This window comes from Populus nigra, chromosome 3 (genome assembly GCF_951802175.1).
Source record: "Populus nigra chromosome 3, ddPopNigr1.1, whole genome shotgun sequence".
Taxonomy (NCBI): Eukaryota; Viridiplantae; Streptophyta; class Magnoliopsida; order Malpighiales; family Salicaceae; genus Populus; species Populus nigra.
Window position 1 is genome coordinate 4,795,759 of NC_084854.1, and position 22,188 is coordinate 4,817,946.

General features: G+C 34.7%; 1 protein-coding gene across 2 annotated transcripts; it reads left to right on the top strand.

The window, feature by feature from the left end:
• Positions 1 to 1,333: 1,333 nt before the first annotated feature.
• Positions 1,334 to 20,470, top strand: LOC133689559 (myosin-15). 2 transcript variants are annotated; one of them, XM_062109457.1, is made up of 39 exons: positions 1,334 to 1,475; positions 1,575 to 1,703; positions 1,792 to 1,941; positions 2,612 to 2,757; positions 2,863 to 3,019; positions 3,330 to 3,388; positions 3,934 to 4,090; positions 4,251 to 4,400; positions 4,512 to 4,648; positions 5,118 to 5,264; positions 5,358 to 5,459; positions 5,938 to 5,995; positions 6,075 to 6,176; positions 6,835 to 6,872; positions 6,955 to 7,081; positions 7,163 to 7,336; positions 7,948 to 8,079; positions 10,480 to 10,586; positions 10,946 to 11,006; positions 11,115 to 11,292; positions 11,817 to 12,022; positions 12,554 to 12,673; positions 12,758 to 12,856; positions 13,240 to 13,461; positions 14,258 to 14,397; positions 14,833 to 14,944; positions 15,210 to 15,260; positions 15,344 to 15,433; positions 15,556 to 15,726; positions 16,230 to 16,379; positions 16,949 to 17,125; positions 17,748 to 17,882; positions 18,397 to 18,467; positions 18,553 to 18,652; positions 18,736 to 18,792; positions 18,873 to 18,929; positions 19,023 to 19,103; positions 19,193 to 19,275; positions 19,930 to 20,470. In XM_062109457.1, the coding sequence occupies exons 1-39, from the start codon at positions 1,470 to 1,472 to the stop codon at positions 20,051 to 20,053; spliced, it is 4,563 nt and encodes a 1,520-aa protein (XP_061965441.1). In that variant the 5' UTR covers positions 1,334 to 1,469; the 3' UTR covers positions 20,054 to 20,470. The 2 variants fall into 2 exon arrangements, with proteins under 2 accessions (XP_061965441.1, XP_061965440.1); XM_062109456.1 differs by having other exon boundaries at positions 1,335 to 1,475; positions 10,940 to 11,006.
• The last annotated feature ends 1,718 nt before the right edge of the window (positions 20,471 to 22,188 follow it).

Sequence of the window (22,188 nt, forward strand, 5' to 3'; positions counted from 1 at the left end):
TGGCCATTTTCTCCCAAGCCATTCCTTCAATGCCAAATGTATCACAATAAAAAAGACAACCCCACTCTCCCCCTGCAGTATTTGCAACTCTTTGTGGTACACTGCTCCAATCCACGATATAATGAATCTTGATGAACATAACTTTCCCATATGATTTAACTTTATGTACAATGTATAATTCTCATTTGAGTTGGGTATTGTGGTATCTGAAAACAATGAAATTGTAAGAATTGTGTTTTAGAAAAGATTTTTATGCTAAGGCCCCATTTGTTTGCTGGAAAGTAGTTTTATTTTGGAAAGTGAATTTCGGGAAAGTGAATTATTTTCTGATGTTTGGTTGAGTAATAGAAAATAAGTTGGGAAACACTTTCCAGTGTTTGGTTATGTTATGGAAAATGAGCTGAAAAATAACTTATTAATATTTTATTTTTTTCAAGTTTATTAAAATAATGAGGAACAAATCTTGCAAATTAAAAAGTAAAATAAGAATGAAATTGAAAAAAAATTATAATTTCATAAATTATCTCAAATAAAATAAATAATAATCAAAATAATAGAGATCAAATCTAAAAAATAAAAAAATAAAAGATGAAGAAATTAAAATAATAATAATTAACATTTCATAAATTATTTCAAAAAAAAAGTAACAATCAAAAGAACGAGAACTAAATTTGATAGATAAAAAATTTCAATAAAAAAATGATAAGGGAAAATTAAATAACAATTATAAAAATGAAGACCAAAGTTAATATAAAAATTAATTTTTAAAAGATAAAATTGAAAAATAAATATTCAAAATAAAATACATATAGCAATCAAAAGTTCGAGGATCAAATTTGATATAATCAGCAAATAATATGACATTTCTAAATTTTTTACAATTTCCGGAAAGTATTTTCCATTGACCAACTTTTCTAATGTCAAACAAAGACAAGAATAACATATTTTAATTCCTATAAGCTATTGTTTGTTTTTATATTTTAAAAATAGTTTTGAAAAAAATAATTTTTTTAAATATTTTCAAATCATTTTGATGTGTTAATATTAAATAAATATATTTTAATAAAAATACTTTAAAAAATTAACCCTTACTATTCTACTCTGGAAATCAGTAAAAATTCGTCTGTAATTTTCTGCACGACAAAGACGACAACATTTCGTACCCCCACGGATTTTCATTTCACCCGTCCAAGAAAGCAAAACCTCACTCACACTCCACGGCCCAACCCAAGGCCAGAACATATCGCAGCAGCCAGTCAAATGGCTTTCTTTTCTCCGCTACGAGCGTTAACATCAGGGCAGGAAGCAAGATACCCACATGTCCAAAACAGCAGTGTTTGACGTGTCATCTCAAATACTCTTTTAAATAAATATTTAATAAGAAATTTCCTCTCCTCCTTTTATTTATTTTTGGACTTTAACTGTAGAGCACCTGTTAGGGCGGGAACCCAAAACTTCACCCAAAAGAAATGCCAGTAAGTCTTCTCTCTCTTCTTCTAGGGTTTCTCTTTCAAAATATAATTTCAAAATTTTCACCCAGGCTTTTTGAATTTCACTGATTGGTGATCTCACAGGAGCCCAAGATGAATCTGCGGAAAGGCTCCAAAGTATGGTCCGAAGACAAGAATTTGGCATGGGTTGCTGCTGAAGTAACGGATTTCTTGGCCAAAAAAGTGCAAATACTTACTGTTACTGGAAAACAGGTGAAATCTTGGTGTTTTTATGGTGCTTTTGGTGGTTTATTGAGTGGATTTTGTCTTGTTTTTCAACCTTTTGTTTTTGGTGGTGTAGGTTTTGACTGTGCCTGAGAAATTGTGTCCGAGAGATGCAGACGAAGAGGAGGAGCATGGAGGTGTTGATGATATGACTAAATTGACTTACTTGAATGAGCCTGGAGTACTTTATAATCTTCAAAGAAGATATGCTCTTAATGATATTTATGTATGGACTTCACAATCCGTGCCTTTTGTTTTTTTTTGTTTTTTGTTAACAAGTGTCTTTTTTTGCGTGTTTAATGAATGTCTTTCGTCAAATATGGTAATTTGTAAGATTAATCATGGTGTTTTTTTAAGTAAGCTTTGTTGTTAGTTGTGGTTTTGTGATTGTTTGAATTTTAGGTATTTTAAGTTAATGTGGTATAGAGGGTACTTTTTTTGTCAAGTGTATTTAAAATTTGTTAAATTAGGTGTCTGAATTATGAGCTGGCACTTGACATGTCGGGTCAAGCGTTTTTGGTGTGAGCAGCTCTTTGTTAAGGTGCTGTTAACTAATGATCAATTTGAGTGCTTTGTGTTTTTTGGTTAATCAAATCAACAAAATAAATTTGTTCAATTCTTGAATTAATTTCTCAGTAGGCATGCCGTGCTGTCCTTTTGGCATTGAGATCATGGTATGTAAATGGATAACGTGATGCTCAACATGCATTTAGGTGATTTTTTTTGGCCCATTTAACTATGCTTTTATGTTGTGGACCATATTGATGAATAACGTCTTTTCTTAGTTGGGCGTCATTTAATCAGTCTATGATTTAATACCGAAACACTGTAATCTAAGTTATCATTTATTTTGTGATGATATTTATGTGACATATTCTGCATTTTGTCTTTGATAGACGTACACGGGAAGCATTTTAATAGCTGTTAATCCATTCACCAAGCTTCCTCATCTGTACAACGTGCATATGATGGAGCAATATAAGGGAGCTCCATTTGGTGAGCTAAGTCCCCATGTTTTTGCTGTGGCAGATGCATCATACAGGTATGTTGTATTTAGGATGTTTTCTTGAAAATTGAGAGCTGATTTGAGATATAAATCACTATCATATAAAGGTATTTAGTGGCTTCTGTTGGGTTTAAACTCCAGAGCTATGATGAGTGAAGGTCGAAGCCAATCTATACTGGTTAGTGGAGAAAGTGGGGCTGGGAAAACTGAGACAACAAAATTGATTATGCAATATCTCACTTTTGTTGGTGGCCGAGCTGCTGGTGATGACAGAACAGTTGAGCAGCAAGTCCTTGAAGTAAGACTTACACATCCTTTCCTCTATTCTTTGTCCCATTTGCCGATAGCCCCTATCTTTAAAGAAGAGAGTGCATATACTCACTGTAAAATTATAAATTTACTTTTGGGTTATGTTTCTCAGTCTATATATGTATGTACCCCATATTCATCTATCCTCTGTTAATTTTTTCCCCTTTTGCTGGAGAAACATTAACCGGTTGTTGACTTGTCTTTAACTTGCTATAAGGTGATTGGTGAAATCTGTCTTGGCAATTTTTTTTCATCTCTGTGTCTTTTGTCGAGGCTGATTCATCCTTTTCATAATTTAGTCAAATCCACTCTTGGAGGCATTTGGTAATGCAAGGACTGTTAGAAATGACAACTCAAGGTGAGATGGAGTTTGTTTTCCAAATATACTCTGCTTTTACCAATCTGTAGCTCTAATTGCTAACCTGTATCTGCTGCCAGCTGTTCCTTTTCTTCCATACTCCAATAAATAAATGTTCTGTACATGATACTTCAACTGAAGAACATCAACTTGGCAGAACATGGTGATGTATTGTATTTTTTCTCATCACCCGTGGTACCATTTTTAATGAATGAGCCTCTAAACAAAATTTTGAAAAAAGAAAAGAAAACATGGCATGTGAAATGCAGACATGGGGAGAAAGCTTTAGGATAATGAAAATATCTGAATCTTAGCTGAATACAACCATGAAGGGGAAAAAATATTGAAGGATTGGAGATAGTGTGCATCAAATAAAGTCTTATTCAGGAATAAATTTGATTAATTTCCACTATTGGTTTTATATGATTGGATTTTTGATTACCATATCTTATATCTATTCTTATACAACTTGTTAACCTGGCAATCCCAATTGTCCATTGAATATATTTCCAGCTTTCTTAAAATCTCATTCTTTGTCTTGACAGTCGCTTTGGCAAGTTCGTCGAGATCCAGTTTGATGCAACTGGCAGGATATCCGGTGCTGCGATTAGAACTTACCTTCTGGAACGATCTCGTGTAGTTCAAATAACAGATCCTGAAAGGAATTATCACTGTTTTTATCAATTGTGTGCATCTGAGAGGGTATGCTCTCTTCCTTTCCTATCCTGTATTTTCTGTTTAGTGTTGTGTGGTGATGTTCTTACTGGCTGAGTCTTTGTGAGTTGTGTTTGCAATATGGCGTTTTGTCTGTGATGGTGTTTTTATTTTCTAATAGAATTTTAAAGCTTACTGATATGTCTAGGATGCAGAGAAGTACAAACTGGATAACCCGCATCACTTCCATTACTTAAATCAAAGTAAGACATATGAATTAGATGGGGTGAGCAATGCAGAAGAATACATAAAGACAAGGAGGGCAATGGATATTGTTGGTATAAGCAATGAGGATCAGGTTTAAGCACCATAGAATGACTTAGTTCTTGATGTGTGCTTCTTGCTTTTTCTTGGATTATCTTGTTGGGATGCTGTCATACTCATTTTGCGTTTGCCATGTTATTATTAGGAAGCTATATTTCGCATCTTGGCTGCAATTTTGCATCTTGGGAATATTGAATTTTCTCCTGGCAAGGAACATGATTCTTCCACTGTAAAGGATGAAAAATCTAGCTTTCACATGCAAATGGCGGCTGATCTTTTTATGTAGGTGATTGCATTAATTGCTTGGGATTTTTTTTTTGTTTGAACAATCTTTGACATTCCATCAGCATTGAATCAGTTCTCTTATTTTTGTTTAAGTTTGGAAGTGAGCAAGCTAAATTTCTCATATTGTGTTTTTGTGTATTTGGACGTGAAAGTGCTAGATAAAATTGTTTTTCACTATAGCGATAGAGAGGAAAAAACTGAACTTTTAAAAATGGAAGATGGTCAGAAAATATTGGAACTATTCGTCTTATGAATTTTGTTTCATTAATCTATAACACATTTATTCTGTGGAGCTTTGCTTTAATGAGATTTCAAATATTGAAAAAACTATCAACTTTAGAATAATCAAGGGGGGATGAGTACAAGTTGTCCGTACTGAGTTTGGCAGTGGACATTCCTGCCTGTAATGATTTTCAATAGCTCATTGGCTTTTAATTTAAGCTACTAAATTACTTTTTTTAATCAGGTGTGATGCAAACCTCTTGTTTGCAACATTGTGTACTCGTACAATTCAAACCCGTGAAGGAAATATTATAAAAGCTCTTGACTGTAATGCTGCTGTTGCTAGTCGAGATGCCCTGGCAAAGACTGTTTATGCTAGGCTGTTTGATTGGTATGCCTATTGTCACTGTGCAGAGAATAATTTCTTTATAATTTTTCCATAGTTGTCATAATTTAAACTTGTTTGGTTTTGATGTTTCTTTAGGCTTGTTGAGAAGATTAATAGGTCTGTCGGGCAGGATCCAACTTCCCTGATACAAGTTGGAGTATTGGACATTTATGGCTTTGAATGCTTCAAATATAATAGGTAATATCTCATAAATGCATTATCCTGTTTCAATTGTGTCTTTCAGACCATTGCTATATCTTAAGGTGTAATCTTATAGGAAAATTATTTATTGAGCTTCTCATGTTGCCTTGAACTTGTTTGGTGTTTGGAAGTTATTTATGTTCATGATTTTCACACGCAGTCAACTGTTCTAAAGAATGTGTTGTGGAATGCTGTGTGTCTCTATTGTAAGTGATTAACTTTGTATTATGTGTCACCTTTACTGGCAGTTACCCTATCAGATTGTCACTTCAAAAGATTTTTCTAATGTTGTTTTAACATTCTTTCTAATGCCCTTTTGCATTTTGCATCTCCATTGCAATATTATTGGCCTTGAGTCATGTCATTTTTTCCTCTGCACTAATTTGACTTTACTATTTTCATATATTGTTTTCAGCAGCAATGCTTTTGTTTTTAACTTATGTCTACTGAGTGATTAATGTTTTCTGTTCTGCAGTTTTGAGCAGTTTTGCATTAACTTTGCAAATGAAAAACTTCAGCAACATTTCAATGAGGTGTGCAATGTTGTCTTTTGTGATGTGATGTCATTCACTAAATTTATGCTGTCTCATTTCCTTCTTCCCTCTGCTTCAGCATGTGTTCAAGATGGAGCAGGAGGAATATAGAAAAGAAGAAATTAATTGGAGCTACATTGAATTTATTGACAATCAGGATGTTCTGGATTTAATTGAAAAGGTTTTTCAACTGTTTCCCCTCTGAAAATATTGTTTTAGTTAGGCTAATCTGTTATTTCCCGAATTTGTATGCAGTTTTCTGCTGATTTCCCATTCTCCTTGTTACTGATAATAATACTTTGGATCGACAAACAAATTTAGTCCATGTTTCTCTTTTATATGATGCATTTAATGATACATGATGCAATGCTTGCGATTGAAGATGCTACAAAGACAAAGAATGGCTTAGTAGTGAGTGGTTGATGTTCTACCATTTTTGTGATTTAGCTAGATAATCACTATAGCATCTCCCAGAGGTATTAGGATTGTAGGAAAGGACTTCTTTCAGGAACAGATTATGTACTGCAATAAATTTTAGCATGTAATTATGTTTTTTGATGAATTTAGATTAGCTTATATGTACACAAAAGGGACAATATTGGCATTTAAATTTATATTGTTTGACTTGTAATAACCGAGCATATCCCTGTAGGGATCTACCCCCTCTATTTCTCTATCTCTCTCTTTCTTGTGCTGAAAAAATTAAAGGAAATTGAATGTTTGCTGGGGAATATGTTTCATGTCTGTAGTTCAAGTTTTCTTTTCTTTTCTGTTTCTAGATATGCCACCTTTTCATTTCTGTTAGTCTTAGACTTATGTTATCGTGTACTTGTTTGCAGAAACCTATTGGAATAATTGCTCTTTTGGATGAAGCTTGGTACTGTTTGAGTTCTTCCCTATAAATTGGTGCGTTTTCTATATGAAATTGCTTAAGTGTAGTTGATTTCATTTTTTTGCAGCATGTTCCCAAAATCAACACACGAAACTTTTTCAACCAAGCTATTTCAGAATTTCCGGGCCCACCCAAGGCTGGAAAAGGCAAAATTTTCAGAAACGGATTTTACCGTTTCACATTATGCTGGCAAGGCATGTTATTCGTGACTATATTACTTTAAATAGAACTTGCAAAGTGAAAACTTTTACGAAGAACTGTTTATTTTTCTGCAGGTTACTTATCAAACAGACACCTTTTTAGATAAAAATCGTGATTATGTTGTTGTAGAACATTGCAATCTCATGTTGTCTTCGAAATGTCACTTTGTTGCTGGTCTTTTCCCTTCGCCTCCTGAGGAATCTTCAAGATCGTCTTACAAGTTTTCATCTGTGGCCTCAAGATTTAAGGTAGAAAACGTTTACCTTTCTTCCATTATCATTGTAGTATTATGCAGTTTGGTTAGTTGTTTGCAGAATAGACAATAACAAGGAGCAGTGAAAGAAGAAACAACTCTCATACCGCTTCGACTGTTGACTTTATATTAAGATGCTTTAAGCAAATTAATGATAATAGCCATGATGATATTTTTATGGATATAACCCTTGGGTTGAGTGAACATAAGGCTTCATGTATGGAACAAGGCATTGTCCCTTTCTATGGTGATTTCTTTTTCCAGATTATGCTACAGTATCAACATTTTTTGTTGATATGGATTCGTTATGCATGCTAAGCAGTTAAAATTGTGTTGAGTGGATGGCTAAAACCACCAAAAGGAGGGAGGGAGAGAGAGCAATGTAATCTGAGGAAGAAGCTTATCACTTCCCCTTTTTTGTTCTTTGATTGTTTTGGATTCATTCCTCTATTTCTCTTCTTAATAGTTTTGGAGTGGGAATTTTTTTTTTCACTGCTGTTTTTCTTGTTTTTTCCATTAGGTTTCAGTTTGCACATTAATGCTTGATTTGCTGTTTATAACTTGATAATGTTGATGCTGTAAATAATTTTATTTTTTGGTTTGCAGCAACAACTTCAGGCTCTTATGGAGACCCTTAATTCAACAGAGCCTCATTATATACGTTGTGTGAAGCCGAACTCTATGAACCGACCTCAGAAATTTGAGAATTTGAGCATCTTACATCAACTTCGCTGTGGGGTTAGTAGATCGTAATTGTGTTTATGTTGCTTGTTTAGCATCATTTCTTATGCTCACTTGAGTTTCTGCAATTGTATATGATCATTATCCATGATTCTTATGAGATAAGAGTCTTATTTTTTTTATTTGATCTTTGTTTAAATGGATGGCTTGTGTTCCTTAGATTTTAACTGCACTCATTGTTAGAATTTTCTAGTTTGTTCTTTCCCCCCCTCATTTGTGGCTGATAAAGTGACTGCTCGCAAGTGTACCTGCTAAATATTGTTGAGTTGTCATGATCTTGGAATTTTCAGCAGACATGTTCATTTTTTCTTGTTGAATTCTCGTGAGAGCAATGAAGGAATTAAACTTGAATATTTTCTACAAAAATACTGGAATATTTATTAGCATTGGTTGATGAAAGAACAAAGGTAAAATGAAGACCCACCAACTATGAAATGCTTGTAAGAGATCCTTCCATGTATTAAAAGTTTGATTTACACCCCTCCATCGCAGAAGCTGATTGTATTTTAGATCCTTCTGTCAAAATTAACCTATTTTTCATCCAATACCAAATGATAACATGTCAAAAAGAATATTGTACTCTCTATTTCTAGACAAACACACACTCATGAACAACAATACCAGATTTTGCACTTTCTCAATATTTTTTTTTATAAAAAGAAAATTATATTGGTAATGGAAAGGTACACTTTTTTTGTGCCAACAATAACATAAAACATAATGGAGGTTGTGATAGTAAAAGACCATTGTATTCTTTTTTTCCTAACAATATGAATCCTAATGATAATACAACATAATTTAGCAAAAGATTCTTATTGTTGATCCCAACTAGTATGAGACAAAAACTTGCTCAAAATCACTTCCTAGGATCATAATTGTAAAATTAGAAATCCAGATGGAAGGTTCAAATACTAATTGTCTGGTGGAGAGTATAAATCAAAATTTTAAATTTTATGGAGGTTTATCTGCAAAAACCTCACTCACAAAGATGTGCATATGCTTTTACCTACAAAAGAATTACATGTTCAGTTGCCCAAAAGTTGACTTATATACAATGTGCACCTTGTACTCACAAAGTGGTATTGTGAGCGTAAGGCGTGAGATCCAGTTTACAAGGAATGGCTCTGGGAGTATAAGAAGTCCAATTCAACTCATGCAAGTCTGGCCATATGAGTGTTAGATCTATTACTTAGTCCACACAAGAAAAGCTATGGGGAAGATGATGAGTATAATTTGGTCCAAATTACACTTGTTAAAGGACTATAGGATGTATGGTTAAATCCAGTGAAGAATGGCCCTAAGTGAGACAAGGATGGCCGGGGTTGTAAGATGCGTGTTCTAGATTACATGAGAGTGGACAATGTATAACCTAATTCAAGCAACAATGACCATGTGATTGTAGATGTAATGATTAGTTCAAGCACTTTGATAAAATAGTTTACCAGCTAGTTGGATATGGGAGTTTATGGTTTTTGATCCAGGCTTTAGAAAATAGTTCGTGAAGTGTAAGAAACTAAGTTGTATGGAGTAATCATTGATGAGCGGTGATAATCCATGTTAGAATGCTTGTTGAAGTATAAGATAGTAGTAAACATAAGAGAGGCCATGAGAGTGTAAAATGTCCTTGCCTAGAGGCCCTAGCCTACACAAAATTGTCCATAGGAGTGATGTTTATGACATGGTACTTATGAGGATGTATAATGAGTATGTCCAAGTCAACTCAAGTGTGGTCCTAGGGCATAAGATGTATGTATGGCCAATCTACGTAGGAATATTCTGGTAGAGTGGGTTATGTGGCCGAGCTCAAAGAAGAGTGGTCATATTTCTTAGTTTAAATGTAATGCAGTCTATATCACTCAAAAGTGTCCATGATAGTTTATTTTGTCTATGATTTATCATTTGTTTCTCATAGAGTGGTCAAATTGTCTCTAATGCAACATGTCAAAAACATTGTATAGCCATAAAAACCTGACCGTCTTACTGAAGTAACTGCCATTGAGTTTAGACCGCTGTTGGTGTGGTGACTTGCACATGACTAGTAAACAGTGAATATTGTAAAAAAATGCTTCACCAGCATACAGTGTTATAGGATACCAGAATGCTATGAGCACATGATGCTACTATGACCTGTTCTTGTCTTGAATTGATGGTGATGACAAAATTCATGTCATGGTTGCTTATTGTTCATGTAGACAAGCAGATGTTTCTTTAATTTTCTTTCATTTACTGTGTGCAATTCATTGTTAGACTGGCTTGAGCTATGCTTTTTGTTCTTGCACATATCCATTTATTCTAGATTTTTATCCCTCACTGCATGCTGAAAGAGGTGTACTGCTTCTTTTAAATATAAATGTTAGCAAATTAGGTTGATATAATTATTATTAAAATTTGGGACAGGGTGTGCTGGAAGCTGTTCGGATAAGTCTCGCAGGTTATCCCACTCGAAGAAGCTACACAGAGTTTGTGGATCGGTTTGGACTATTAGCTCCTGAATTTGATGGAAGGTGTTGTTCTTAATACCACTGCTTTTTCTTGGAAAATCTTTACCAATGATTCTGAAGGATGTAGTTTTTTTGTTACTATGAATGAGTGGTGTAGTTATTTGTTATTATGTTTTAATTTTTTCATGTTTCCTTCACAAAAAGGGCAATAGATAATCGTTAGAGACATAAATTTTTAGGATGATCAGTTGTGTGCATGCATGCATGAATGCTTGTTTGTGTCTCACAAGTGATCTTGGGAAAATGTGATTTGTTTTTGCACTGTTTTCTCTACCATCTTTTCTTAATTGTTTGTTTGCTGAGAAATCTTTTCCTTTTGCATTTATAATGTACCAAGAAGTTCTACTTTTACTCAGTTGCAGTTATGATGAAAAAACTTGGACAGAGAAAATTCTGCACAAGTTAAAGCTCGACAATTTTCAGGTACTGCTGTTTAAGGATTGGGTATCAAGCTCTGTAATGTCATTAACGTTTTGCTTATTTTTGTTATTGTTTCAAGTTCTCTGTTTTTAAATTTATTTTTGTTTGCAGCTAGGTAGGACCAAAGTGTTTCTCAGGGCTGGTCAGATTGGCATTTTAGACCTGCGACGGGCTGAGGTTCTGGATGGTGCTGCAAAGCGTATTCAGCGTCAATTACACACATTTATTGCACGCCGAGATTTTTTCTCAACACGTGCTGCTGCGTTTGCAATTCAATCATATTGCAGAGGTTTGCTTTTACTTGCTTCATTGACCTAGTCTTATTTGTAATGTGATTCTTTCTCTTACAAAATAGCATTCCCTTCTTCACTCTTCCCAACATAGCTCTTCATTATTTGTGTGACTTTGCAAATGTTATGTTTTATCAATTAGTGTAGCCTTAAAAGGCTGGTTTCAGTTTCATAAATGTTTACAGGGTCTTATCTGTTTGATTTTATATGAGGGTTGTGTCTAGGATAAAGCCCATAGTTACAACTAGTGCCACTACCATGCTTTGTCTTGTCATTCCAGCAGCCTTGCTATTTCTATCAACTAATTTTCTATACCAATTGCCTACTGCATCTATATATATCTAGCTCCAAAACTTTTTTTTTGCAGTTCTACTAACTTTCCAATCACCCTTACCTTTATGTGTTTGTTAATGGTTTATCTTTAGTTAAACCACATTTTATCAGATGGACATTTCCCTGCATCTCTATTTCTATTTTATTTTGGTTTAGCTCTCTGGGGTTGCTATATAAGATGTATTTGTAGGATGCCTTGCTCGAAAAATGTTTGCTGCAAAACGAGAGAGAGCAGCTGCCGTTTCCATACAGAAGTATGTCCGCAAGTGGCTATTAAGGCGTGCTTATTTGAAACTGCTCTCAGCTGCTATTTTCATGCAGTCAAACATACACGGTTTCCTGACTCGCAAAAGATTTCTGCAAGAAAAGAAGCAGAGCTCTGCCACCCTAATTCAGGTAAATTAGCCAAGTGTAGAATTGTGTTTGCCTTTTTCTAATATTTTGATGGTGATGTTTTGCATATTTGTGTACTAAATAATAAGGCCAGATCATTAGTCATATCAGTGGGAATTAAAGCGAATTTATTTTAGTTACAAAACTTTGCAAGGATGTTTGTGTAATGCATAAAATGCCTAAATTCACCTCACCACTTGTTTCGAGTGATGGATATATCAGATGTCCCTATGCTCAGTTTTGTTGCAAATATTGTATTTCATTTGCCAGTTAAGTGTTAAATTAGTTTCTGATTGCTACTTGAATTTTTGTTTTTTTAATGTGTGATAGCTATCTATGGCTATAGCTAAAATGTTATGGAAAAGTTGGGGTATTGTCTCCTGAGAGTGTTACAAGGCTTTGTGTGATTTTTCTTGGGACCTTGAATTAGTTATCTGAAGTCATTTCCACTGTCATGGCCAATGCCTTTGGGGGTTGTTTTCCACATTGCTACACTCATTTGATTTCCTGTTTTTATTAATATAAATTGCTTAGGCTCGTTGGAAGATTTACAAGTTCCGCTCAGCTTTGCGACATCGCCAGGCTTCTATCATAGCAATACAGTGTCGTTGGAGGCAAAAGCTGGCAAAAAGAGAGCTCCGAAGGCTTAGACAAGTGGGAAATCAATATTATTTGCATTTCTATTTGAGTTTAGCTTTTCCTCATTTATTTACTGTCTCTTTGTTTATTACCATGCAGGAGGCTAATGAAGCGGGTGCGTTGCGTTTAGCTAAGACTAAACTTGAGAAGCAGTTAGAAGATCTCACATGGCGGTTGCATCTAGAAAAAAGATTGCGGGTATTGCTTTTTTTTGTGATGTTCTTTTGGTGCTCTTTTGAATGCATTTGAATAGTTATGCATCGTTAAATGTATATGTAGACATAAGTTTTATGTCCTTTTCATTCTTCAAAAGAAAAAAAATACAGTTTATTCCTTATTTCCCTGTCTCCTGTCTTTGTATCTTGACTCCAAATTAACGAATATGAAAGTTTTCTATAAAGAAAGGGCTGAGTTAATTACTGATTCAAGCTTTCACTTGTTTCTAAATAAGGCACGATCTATTTTTCAGCAGATTTGATTGGCTAGTTACTATGATTGTTTCAACTAAATCTTGCAATGCTCATTTACTGAACTTCTTATAACTTTGTGTTTGTGTTGAATATCCTGTATCTGGAACACAGGTATCAAATGACGAGGCTAAATCAGTTGAAATTTCCAAGCTTCGAAATACTGTGTCATCTATGGGCCTTGAGTTAGATGCAGCTAAGTTTGCTACTATCAATGAATGCAACAAAAATGCAGTATTGCTAAAACAATTAGAATTGACAGTGAATGAAAAATCAGCTTTGGAAAGAGAACTCGTAGTGATGGCTGAACTGAGAAAAGAAAATGCTTTACTAAAGGTGATTGGCAAGGTTTTGCATACATGCAAATTTATTTGTATATTAATTGTGACTTCGATTGGCCATGCTTGTTGGGTTCCCATTTCTCTTTTATTTTGGTTCCACACATTATAAGAATAAACTTTTATTATAAAACATTCAGTTGTCTTAAAATTAGGTATCCTCTTTTTCTTAGAAATGTTTAGAAAGCTTTTCTGGGACTAATTGGAAGTCTACACATGTTTTCAACATCACGGGTTAGAAATTTTGGATGAAAATACCATCAAAATATCTTGTGTAAATGAGTTACAATAGCTAATTTTTGTCAAAGAAGCAACTTGCTTGGCAGAAGTATAAATCGGTAGTGGTGATATTTACATCATAGTAGTGTCCACTAGTAAATAACCAAGCTCATTTTTATTAACAAGATTTTGATCAAGGTGTAATCTGTTTGAATATATTTTACATTTTCTTTGCTTGCCTAACCTAAATTGAATGCATGTGGGTAAAGCTTAATGGCTAATATGATTTTAGGATTCATGAAGGAAACTTCATGCATATTGAGTTCAATTCTAATGGCTATGATTATAATGTTTTTAGGATTCATGATGGAAACTTTATGCATATTAATACAATTTTAATGGCTATGATATTCTTAGGAGTGTTTGATATGATGAATTGTTTGCTTGTTTCACTTTGAATGAATTTTGATAGGGGAGCACCATCTCCTTCTCATTTTTTCACCCTTTGGTTTCCCATGGTCCCATCTGCTTTACTGTGGAATGCTTTCTAATGAAAACATTTGTTGCATTTACAGAGTTCTTTGGATGCCTTGGAAAAGAAAAACTCTGCTATTGAGCTTGAGCTTATTGAAGCTCAAAAGAATGGTAACGATACCACTGTGAAGTTGCAGGAAATTGAAGAGAAATGTTCTCAGTTTCAACAAACTGTTCGAAGGTATTCATCAGTTGAAAATAATAATACCAGCCACCCTTTAATTTTGTAAACAGCAACATCAACCTGATCAATCTTCTCATGCATTGCTTATTCTTCTGAATTTATTGGAGGTTGTTGCTGGTGTCAAAGGTGCAAATTTGAGAATGTTGATTGGTATTTGCATCAAAGACTTGATTTTCAGAACAGTTTGAATTGAGAGTGTCTATAATTTTTTGCATATTTATGCTTTGAGGAAACAGATGGTTGTTTCATAAATTGGTTATTTCGCCTCTTTAAGGTTTCCACCTGCATAAATGTAATCCATCTGAACCTTACTGTGGATTATTGTTGCAGTGGTTTTTCACTTTTTTCAGGGGGGGGGGGTGTTATAAAGCTGTTCTTGTAATGAACTCTTATATCCTGGTATCTTTGTGCATGATGTTTGCCATATTACAGTCTTGAGGAGAAGCTTTCTCATTTGGAAGATGAGAATCACGTCCTTCGACAAAAAGCTTTGACCCCATCCTCGAAGAGCAATCGCCCTGGTTTTGTGAGGGCATTTTCTGAAGTGAGTTATTGCAAACACAATTCCATCCTTATCTCCCGTAAAAAAAATTCATTCTCCCATATATACCTGAACATTGGATGCATGCTTGTGTTGCGTGGTTTCTTATTAAAGACTTAAGTTTTAGGTCGCGGTACTAGATATGTATTCTCCTTCTCCATAGATATAGGGAGAATTTTCTGCTGTAATGCTATTTGTTTGTTGACAAAACAAAAATTTCATGGATAACAAAGTGTTCACTGATTCTGTTGTTTTGTTAACGAAACAGAAATACTCTAGTGCGCTAGCCCTTGCCCACTCTGAGCGGAAGTCTGCATTTGTAAGATATATTTTTTTAAATATTTAGAGTTAATGTAGTTGCGAACCATAGTATGTTTTTCAAGGACAGTGTTTTCTCTCCAGGAATCTCCTACACCATCAAAACTTATTGTGCCTTCCATGCATGGTTTGTCAGAATCACGTCGATCGAAGTTTACAGCTGAACGTCACCAGGTTTCTTTCCTTGTTTGTGAAGCCTTCAGTTCTAAGAAGTGAATTTTCATTGACATACAGGAGAACTATGAATTCCTCTCGAAATGATATCACCTAAGAAGTGAATTTTCTTTGACATACAGGAGAACTATGAATTCCTCTCAAAATGCATCAAAGAAGATTTGGGTTTTATTGATGGCAAACCACTAGCAGCTTGTATCATATACAGATGTCTTCTTCACTGGCATGCCTTTGAATCTGAGCGCACAGCCATTTTTGACTACATTATTGAAGGAATAAATGAAGTTCTGAAGGTTAGTTACATGCTTCAGTCTTCAAACAACTGTCCTGAAAACTTTTTTTTTTTTTTTTGTAAAAGAAATTGTTCTTTTTGCATCAAGTGATGTTACTCAACCTGATAATGCGTCTGGGTAATGAGCCTTGGTTCTTCTTCTTTTCCCTCCATTTTACTTTTCTCTCTCCTCTCTGTAATTATTTTGTTACTCTCTGATATCTCAACATTGTAAGGAAATATTCAGAACTTTCTAGTTACTCATTTGTAAAAACATGTAAATTTCAGTTTCCAAACCCAGCTTTCTTTTCCTTTTTTAACCACCCACTCTAAAAAACATCCCTGTACAATTTTTATTAATGTTTTAACTTGAAAACTTTGTTTTGGACAAAACGTGCTGGGGCACTCCAAAATCAAACTTTTAGTGTATCATACATATTTTTCTTCCCTGAGAGTGGCCGTGAATTGTTTTTTCTAGGATACAATAAATACATCTATTAAGTTATCCTGTCACAATTTTTTCAGGTTGGGGATGAGAACATTACGTTACCATATTGGCTGTCAAATGCCTCAGCACTACTTTGCCTTCTCCAGAGGAACTTAAGGTCAAATGGCTTTTTGACTGCTGCTGTTCCGTCTTCTACATCTTCTGGATTATCAGGGAGGGTCATTCATGTGAGTTTGTGTAAAATTGAATTTTTTTTGTTGTTTGCAGAATGCATACATGTAATACATTCTTTCAAGGCCTTTTTTATGGTACTCTTGTGCAGATTAAAGGAGAATGTATGAAAGGCATTCTAATCCTGCTGAATATCATTAAGGGAAATGCCCTAAAACCTCCAAATCAGTACACCACAAGAACACAACAAACACTATACACATGTCCTACACAACTGGACACCATAGAAACAGATGGCTGGCTTTGTGCCACTCAAAAATCTTAAACTTCAATTACAGGAGAGGGATTTTCCCAATTTAGTTTCTTCTCTGCCTTACAAAAAAAAAGAAGAAAGTTTATTGGCTGGATATGCAAGAGTTAGAGATTTCCATAAAAATTAGTATTTTCTGTTATTGTAGAAATGCAGCATTCTAGCATCTCCCACGACACAAATCATCATCAATTTTCTGAATTTACTAGCTGTGACATTTTATTCTGTTTGACTTTGGTCATTTTGTTTATTTTAAATTTATTTTTGATGAATTTGACTTGAGTCCAGCTAATTTGAGTTTGCTATAATTCCCAGGGTCTTAAATCTCCTTTCAAAATCATGGGATATGAGGATGGTCTGTCACATGTGGAAGCAAGATATCCAGCAATACTATTTAAACAACAACTAACTGCATGTGTAGAGAAGATTTTTGGCTTGATTAGAGACAACTTGAAGAAAGAATTATCACCACTGCTGGGTTTATGTATTCAGGCGAGTTTTAGCAAATCCAGCATGGGCTCACTATGATCAGTTTTATAGTTATATTTCCCTGTCTTGAGTGCCTAATTGTAATTTTGGATGTAGATCTCATTGCATATACAAAAAATCCGTATTCTAGGTTGCATTCCTATCAAACTGGTTATTTGAATAATCACTTATTCTTGGTTCCAACAAAGTGCTCTGAATGTAATTCTGAATGATGGGTTTTTCAGATGGAGTTTTGACTATGATAATTGGGAGCATTAACTATTCTAGTGTGGAGTTATCACCCAAAATAATTCATAGTTCATGCTTTTTGGATAATCTTTTTCCCTTTTCAAATTGTTTCCATTAAACAATATTCTTCCCTTCTCTATGGATGGGTGTTCTCAACTGTATATAGGTTTTATGCATGTTTTCCAGCTGTACTTTTCATAATGTTGACATAAATGTTTTCTTCTTTTGAGCTATTCTCCAAACCTTTTTCTTTAAGCAAAAAATTATAGTAACATCTATTATTTTACATGCTTGGAAATGTTGTTTCTGTTCTGCCTGCTTTTTTTTTTTGGCTGTTTCTTGAATCTATTTTCGATGTAATTGATCAGAAATTTATGTTTTGATGACTGCTTGTCAGGCACCCAAATCTGCACGGCATGCTGGGAAATCATCAAGATCACCCGGTGGCATTCCTCAGCTAGCAGCTAGTAGCCAGTGGGAGAGCATTATTAAATTTTTGGATTCTCTCATGGACTGTTTACGTGAGAATCATGTATGTTCATTCTTCCCTGTTAATTGATTTTCAAATAGGAGGCCCTTGTGCTTGTAATATTCACTCATCATAGAGTCCTTCAGAATTCAGAATGCATTTATCCATGCCAATTGCAAAGTTTTTCCACAGCGTGCATAATTTATCATTTGTATTGTACATGCATCTGCTGCAAATTTCTTTGGATAGATTGACATTCACATGCATCCTTCAACTTTCAGAAAATCTGCTGTCTGATTTTCATTATCCAGGTGCTGAATCTGTTTGAGTTCTTCCCTTTCTTTTGTTTCTGCTACCGTTTTTCGGTCTACTTTGTTTATTTTGAGTGCCTTGAATAACTCCAACAAACATCAGAGAGGATTGGTCTCACCTAATAAGCTTCAATTTGACTTTGTTCCTTATCTTTGTGCTCTAAATTCCCTATCTCTTGATGCTTGCTGGTAAACAAGCAGGCTGTAACTGTGAATTTTAGTTACTTAACAGATATTCTTTGACTGACTCAAAACCATCCATTTAGGTACCATCTTTCTTCATCCGTAAGCTCATCACCCAGGTTTTCTCTTTTGTCAATATATCCCTTTTTAACAGGTGAGTGATCATGATTTGAAAAATTCTTCTGTGCTTCATATGACTAGTTTTTGCCTATGTTGCTTAATACAAATTTCTTTCTTAGCCTTCTACTACGACGTGAATGTTGCTCGTTTTCAAATGGGGAGTATGTGAAATCTGGTCTAGCAGAACTGGAGAAATGGATAGTGGTTGCAACGGAGGAGGTAAAAATGTCCTTTACCTGCCAAGTAGTTGCCACAGAGGTTAAAATCAACAGTTTGTGTGTCTGAATCTGTACAAAATGCAGTATGCAGGAACATCTTGGCATGAGCTAAATTATATTAGACAAGCTGTTGGGTTTCTGGTAATTTTTCTACCCTTTTCTCGCTTGCCTTGTGGACTGTCAGTTGTTTCTTTTTCTCATGGATAGTACAATTCTTTTAGGTAATTCATCAGAAGAGAAAAAAGTCTCTTCAAGAAATCATGCAAGATCTGTGTCCAGTATGATCTCACTCACTGCTCTTTTCAATTTTCTTTGTCCATTCATTGATATGAAGTTATTTTAAGGCCTAGCGTGTCATGACACTTGGACAGGCATTGACTGTTCGCCAAATCTATCGTATAAGTACCATGTACTGGGATGATAAATATGGCACTCAGAGTGTGTCAAACGAGGCAAGTTTCTGTTTTGGTACCTTTTGTTGTTTGGCTAAATTTGTCAAAAATAATGGTCTCGTGGTTTTTAAACTTCAATTCATTTGCAGGTGGTTGCCCAAATGAGAGAGATGTTGAACAAGGACAATCAGAATATGACCTCAAACTCTTTCTTGTTGGATGATGACCTCAGGTATGCTGCATTGTCTCTCAACTTGCTTGGTAACAAAAATGGCTGACTGGACTGAATGAAGGTACTAGATGGTCTGCTTGTAAAATCTCTAGGACTTGTGCTAGAGACTTGGGATCAAATCCGGCCTTTACATATTAAGAGGGGGGTTAGTGGATTGGGGGTATGTGTTGGTGTACCTTCTGAATTTTTGTCTTTGGATTTGCGGGACTGTGTTTTGGTTGCTCAATTATTGCAGTTATCCCGACCAAAGTGATATCTAGACAAATTTTTGCATAAGCCAGGTTCATATTTTTATGAAAATTTGTTGTTGCAATACTTGGTGCTTCATCAAAGCTTGGGTTCCCTTCTAGTTTTAGCAATTTATTAAAATCTTATGACGCAATCAATGATTTTTTAATAAACCTATCCTTTGACACTTATTTCATTTGTTGTCCCTCTGTTTTCATTTAGTTTAAAGAAATTAGTCCTTTTAACATAAATTTGTCTTTCCGTAACTAGTCATTTTAGGCTTTAGGTGCACAAATTGATTGAATGTATTCATTGCTTATGGAAACATGCTAATTTTACCACTGAATGCATTTCAGCCCCAAAATGAGTATTTTGTATCGTGTTGTCTGTTATTTTATAAGCTTATAAACCATTTTCTTGTTGCAGCATTCCATTCTCTACTGAGGATATAGACATGGCAATTCCTGTAATAGATCCTTCCAGCGTTGAACTCCCAAAGTTGTTGACAGAACATCCTTGTGCTCAGTTTCTGGTCCTATGTCAAACGTAAATGATTAGTTTTGTAGCTGCAAAAGAACCGCAAAATTAACCTTGGAAGTCTAGCTTGTCGTGGAGGTTTGAAGACCATTTTATTTGGTTTCTACAGGAAGACAACTCTGAGCTGTGGCCATCAAAATATCAGTATATTGGCTTTATATACTGTCCATTTGATGGATAGATACTTTTGCCTGGATATTGGGGATCCAATTGGCGTTATTTGATGGATAGATACATTATTTTCAGATCTAGTCAGCTTTACATGGTCGGATCTAGGTTAAGTATGCTTCTAATTTTTTTTGTGAAGCTCATTCTTTCTTTGTACATGTTTTCACTTCCGAATAGCGTCCTGTTGTATTATGATTTATGATTTTTTTTTCCTTCCTAATTTGGAATCTGTATATATAGAATTACACATTTAGTTCTTTCAGGTTCCTACTTCAGAGCTTATCTACTGATTAACTTCTTTTTATCTTAAAAGCAGCATTAGTTCATAAAAGTAAACACACACCAATTTGAGAAGGAGTTGAAGCTTTCCTGCTGGCTTCACCCCTCCTACGCTCTATATTTTCCACAATTTTTACCGTTCAAGGTGACCGCTGTTTGGTTAAAAGTTGACTCCTATTCGCTGCAAGTGGATGCATAGGTGCCAATCGCCGTTCATGCCAGTAAAGATCATTTCTCGTTTGTATTGAATGGAAGGCCTTCTGGGGCAGGATTGCCGTGCTGTGTAGCTGAAGACAGAATAGCCTCAAGAGGGAGACTTCAAAGTTGAATTTGAATCCAGATGATGTCTAAACCTAGCACACTGGGAATTGCTTGGCTCCTGATCAGCCAAATCGAAACCAAAAAAATCAACAAAATTTGCAGACAAGCGTTAAACCTTGCAATCGCGAGGCCACTACCAAAAATCCTCTTCGATGTCCCCCTTTTATAGACCCGCTTGTTCTCGAAGGTAGACCAATCATTTGAGTCCATGATCCGTTGTGGAACCTATCGAACCTCTTAGCCCAGGGCTGGTCCAATGGTTCAATTTTCGAAATATTTTTCACAAATTGATTACAAATAAAAATATTAAAATAAATGATAAAAAAACTTGAGATTAATTACCTTCACCGGTTAACGAAAAATAAGTAAAGTTTCTTTGTCTACGCAGTTCAATCACAGAAAGTAAATTAAATTTGAGTGAAGTCATGATAACTCGAAATCATGAAAGAAAAACAAAACCCCATCATCATTGAAAGTTTGTTTTGCTATCAATTTCTTCTAAAATCCTTCTCTACAGGGGAGCTTTACTCAAAGTGAAAAATGAGTCACAAAAATACGATTTTATATGAACATGCTCCCTCCCCTCAAAGTCACCTGACTTTAGATGGCGTTTGGTGAAAGGGTTTAAAAATGGAGTTGAATTATCATGGAAGTAATTATTACAAGATTCATCTTCAATGGTGTAAAGCTTAGTGTTTAATGATGTGATGTTTAGTGTGTTAATAAATTGAAATGTAAATAATTAGTGGAAAGAGAGAGAGAGAGAGAGAGAGAGAGAGTAAAACCATCAGTTTTCATCTTTTAGTTTTAATCATGTTAGTAGACTTTGTAAAAATCTAACACTGTATCAAACCCTAATATCATTTGATACAAGAACTGAAGTTGTAAGGTGAAGACTTACTGCTAAAAAAAGAGTTTGAGATTAGTTCTTGATTGAGATTCTAAAGTTGGTACATGGCATGTAAGAAGAGCATGGGAGAGAGATTTCAAGTGAACTCAGTAGCTTGGCCTGTGGCGTAAAGAATCCAATAAGCTTGCCAATGAGCAAGCTTAGAAAAGTAATTCACTTGGTTAAGTTTTAAATTTATTTTTTAATAATAATGAGTTTGAATTTTTTTATTTTACAAGAAATTTATATTATTATTAATTTTAAAATTTATAAAATTAATCAAGGTATATATAAACTATTTAAATATTTATATTAAAAAAAATAAAATCAAATGAGCCGCTCATCCAAGATGATGAATGACATGATCGTTGGTGATAATCCTGGAGCTTTATTTCAGATATGGAACGGGTGTGTGCCGCACTGCCTCTTAGATTTTGTCAGACTAATAATAATGGAGTTTATTTGTAAGAATTAACGAGAATTATACAATT

What these genes read in the sequence shown, in the direction of transcription:
- LOC133689559 (XM_062109456.1), top strand. An exon ending in TTGTGAGGGCATTTTCTGAA is followed by an intron (nt 14,945 to 15,209) that starts GTGAGTTATTGC and finishes TTAACGAAACAG; the next exon opens with AAATACTCTAGTGCGCTAGC. An exon ending in CTCAGAGTGTGTCAAACGAG is followed by an intron (nt 19,104 to 19,192) that starts GCAAGTTTCTGT and finishes ATTCATTTGCAG; the next exon opens with GTGGTTGCCCAAATGAGAGA.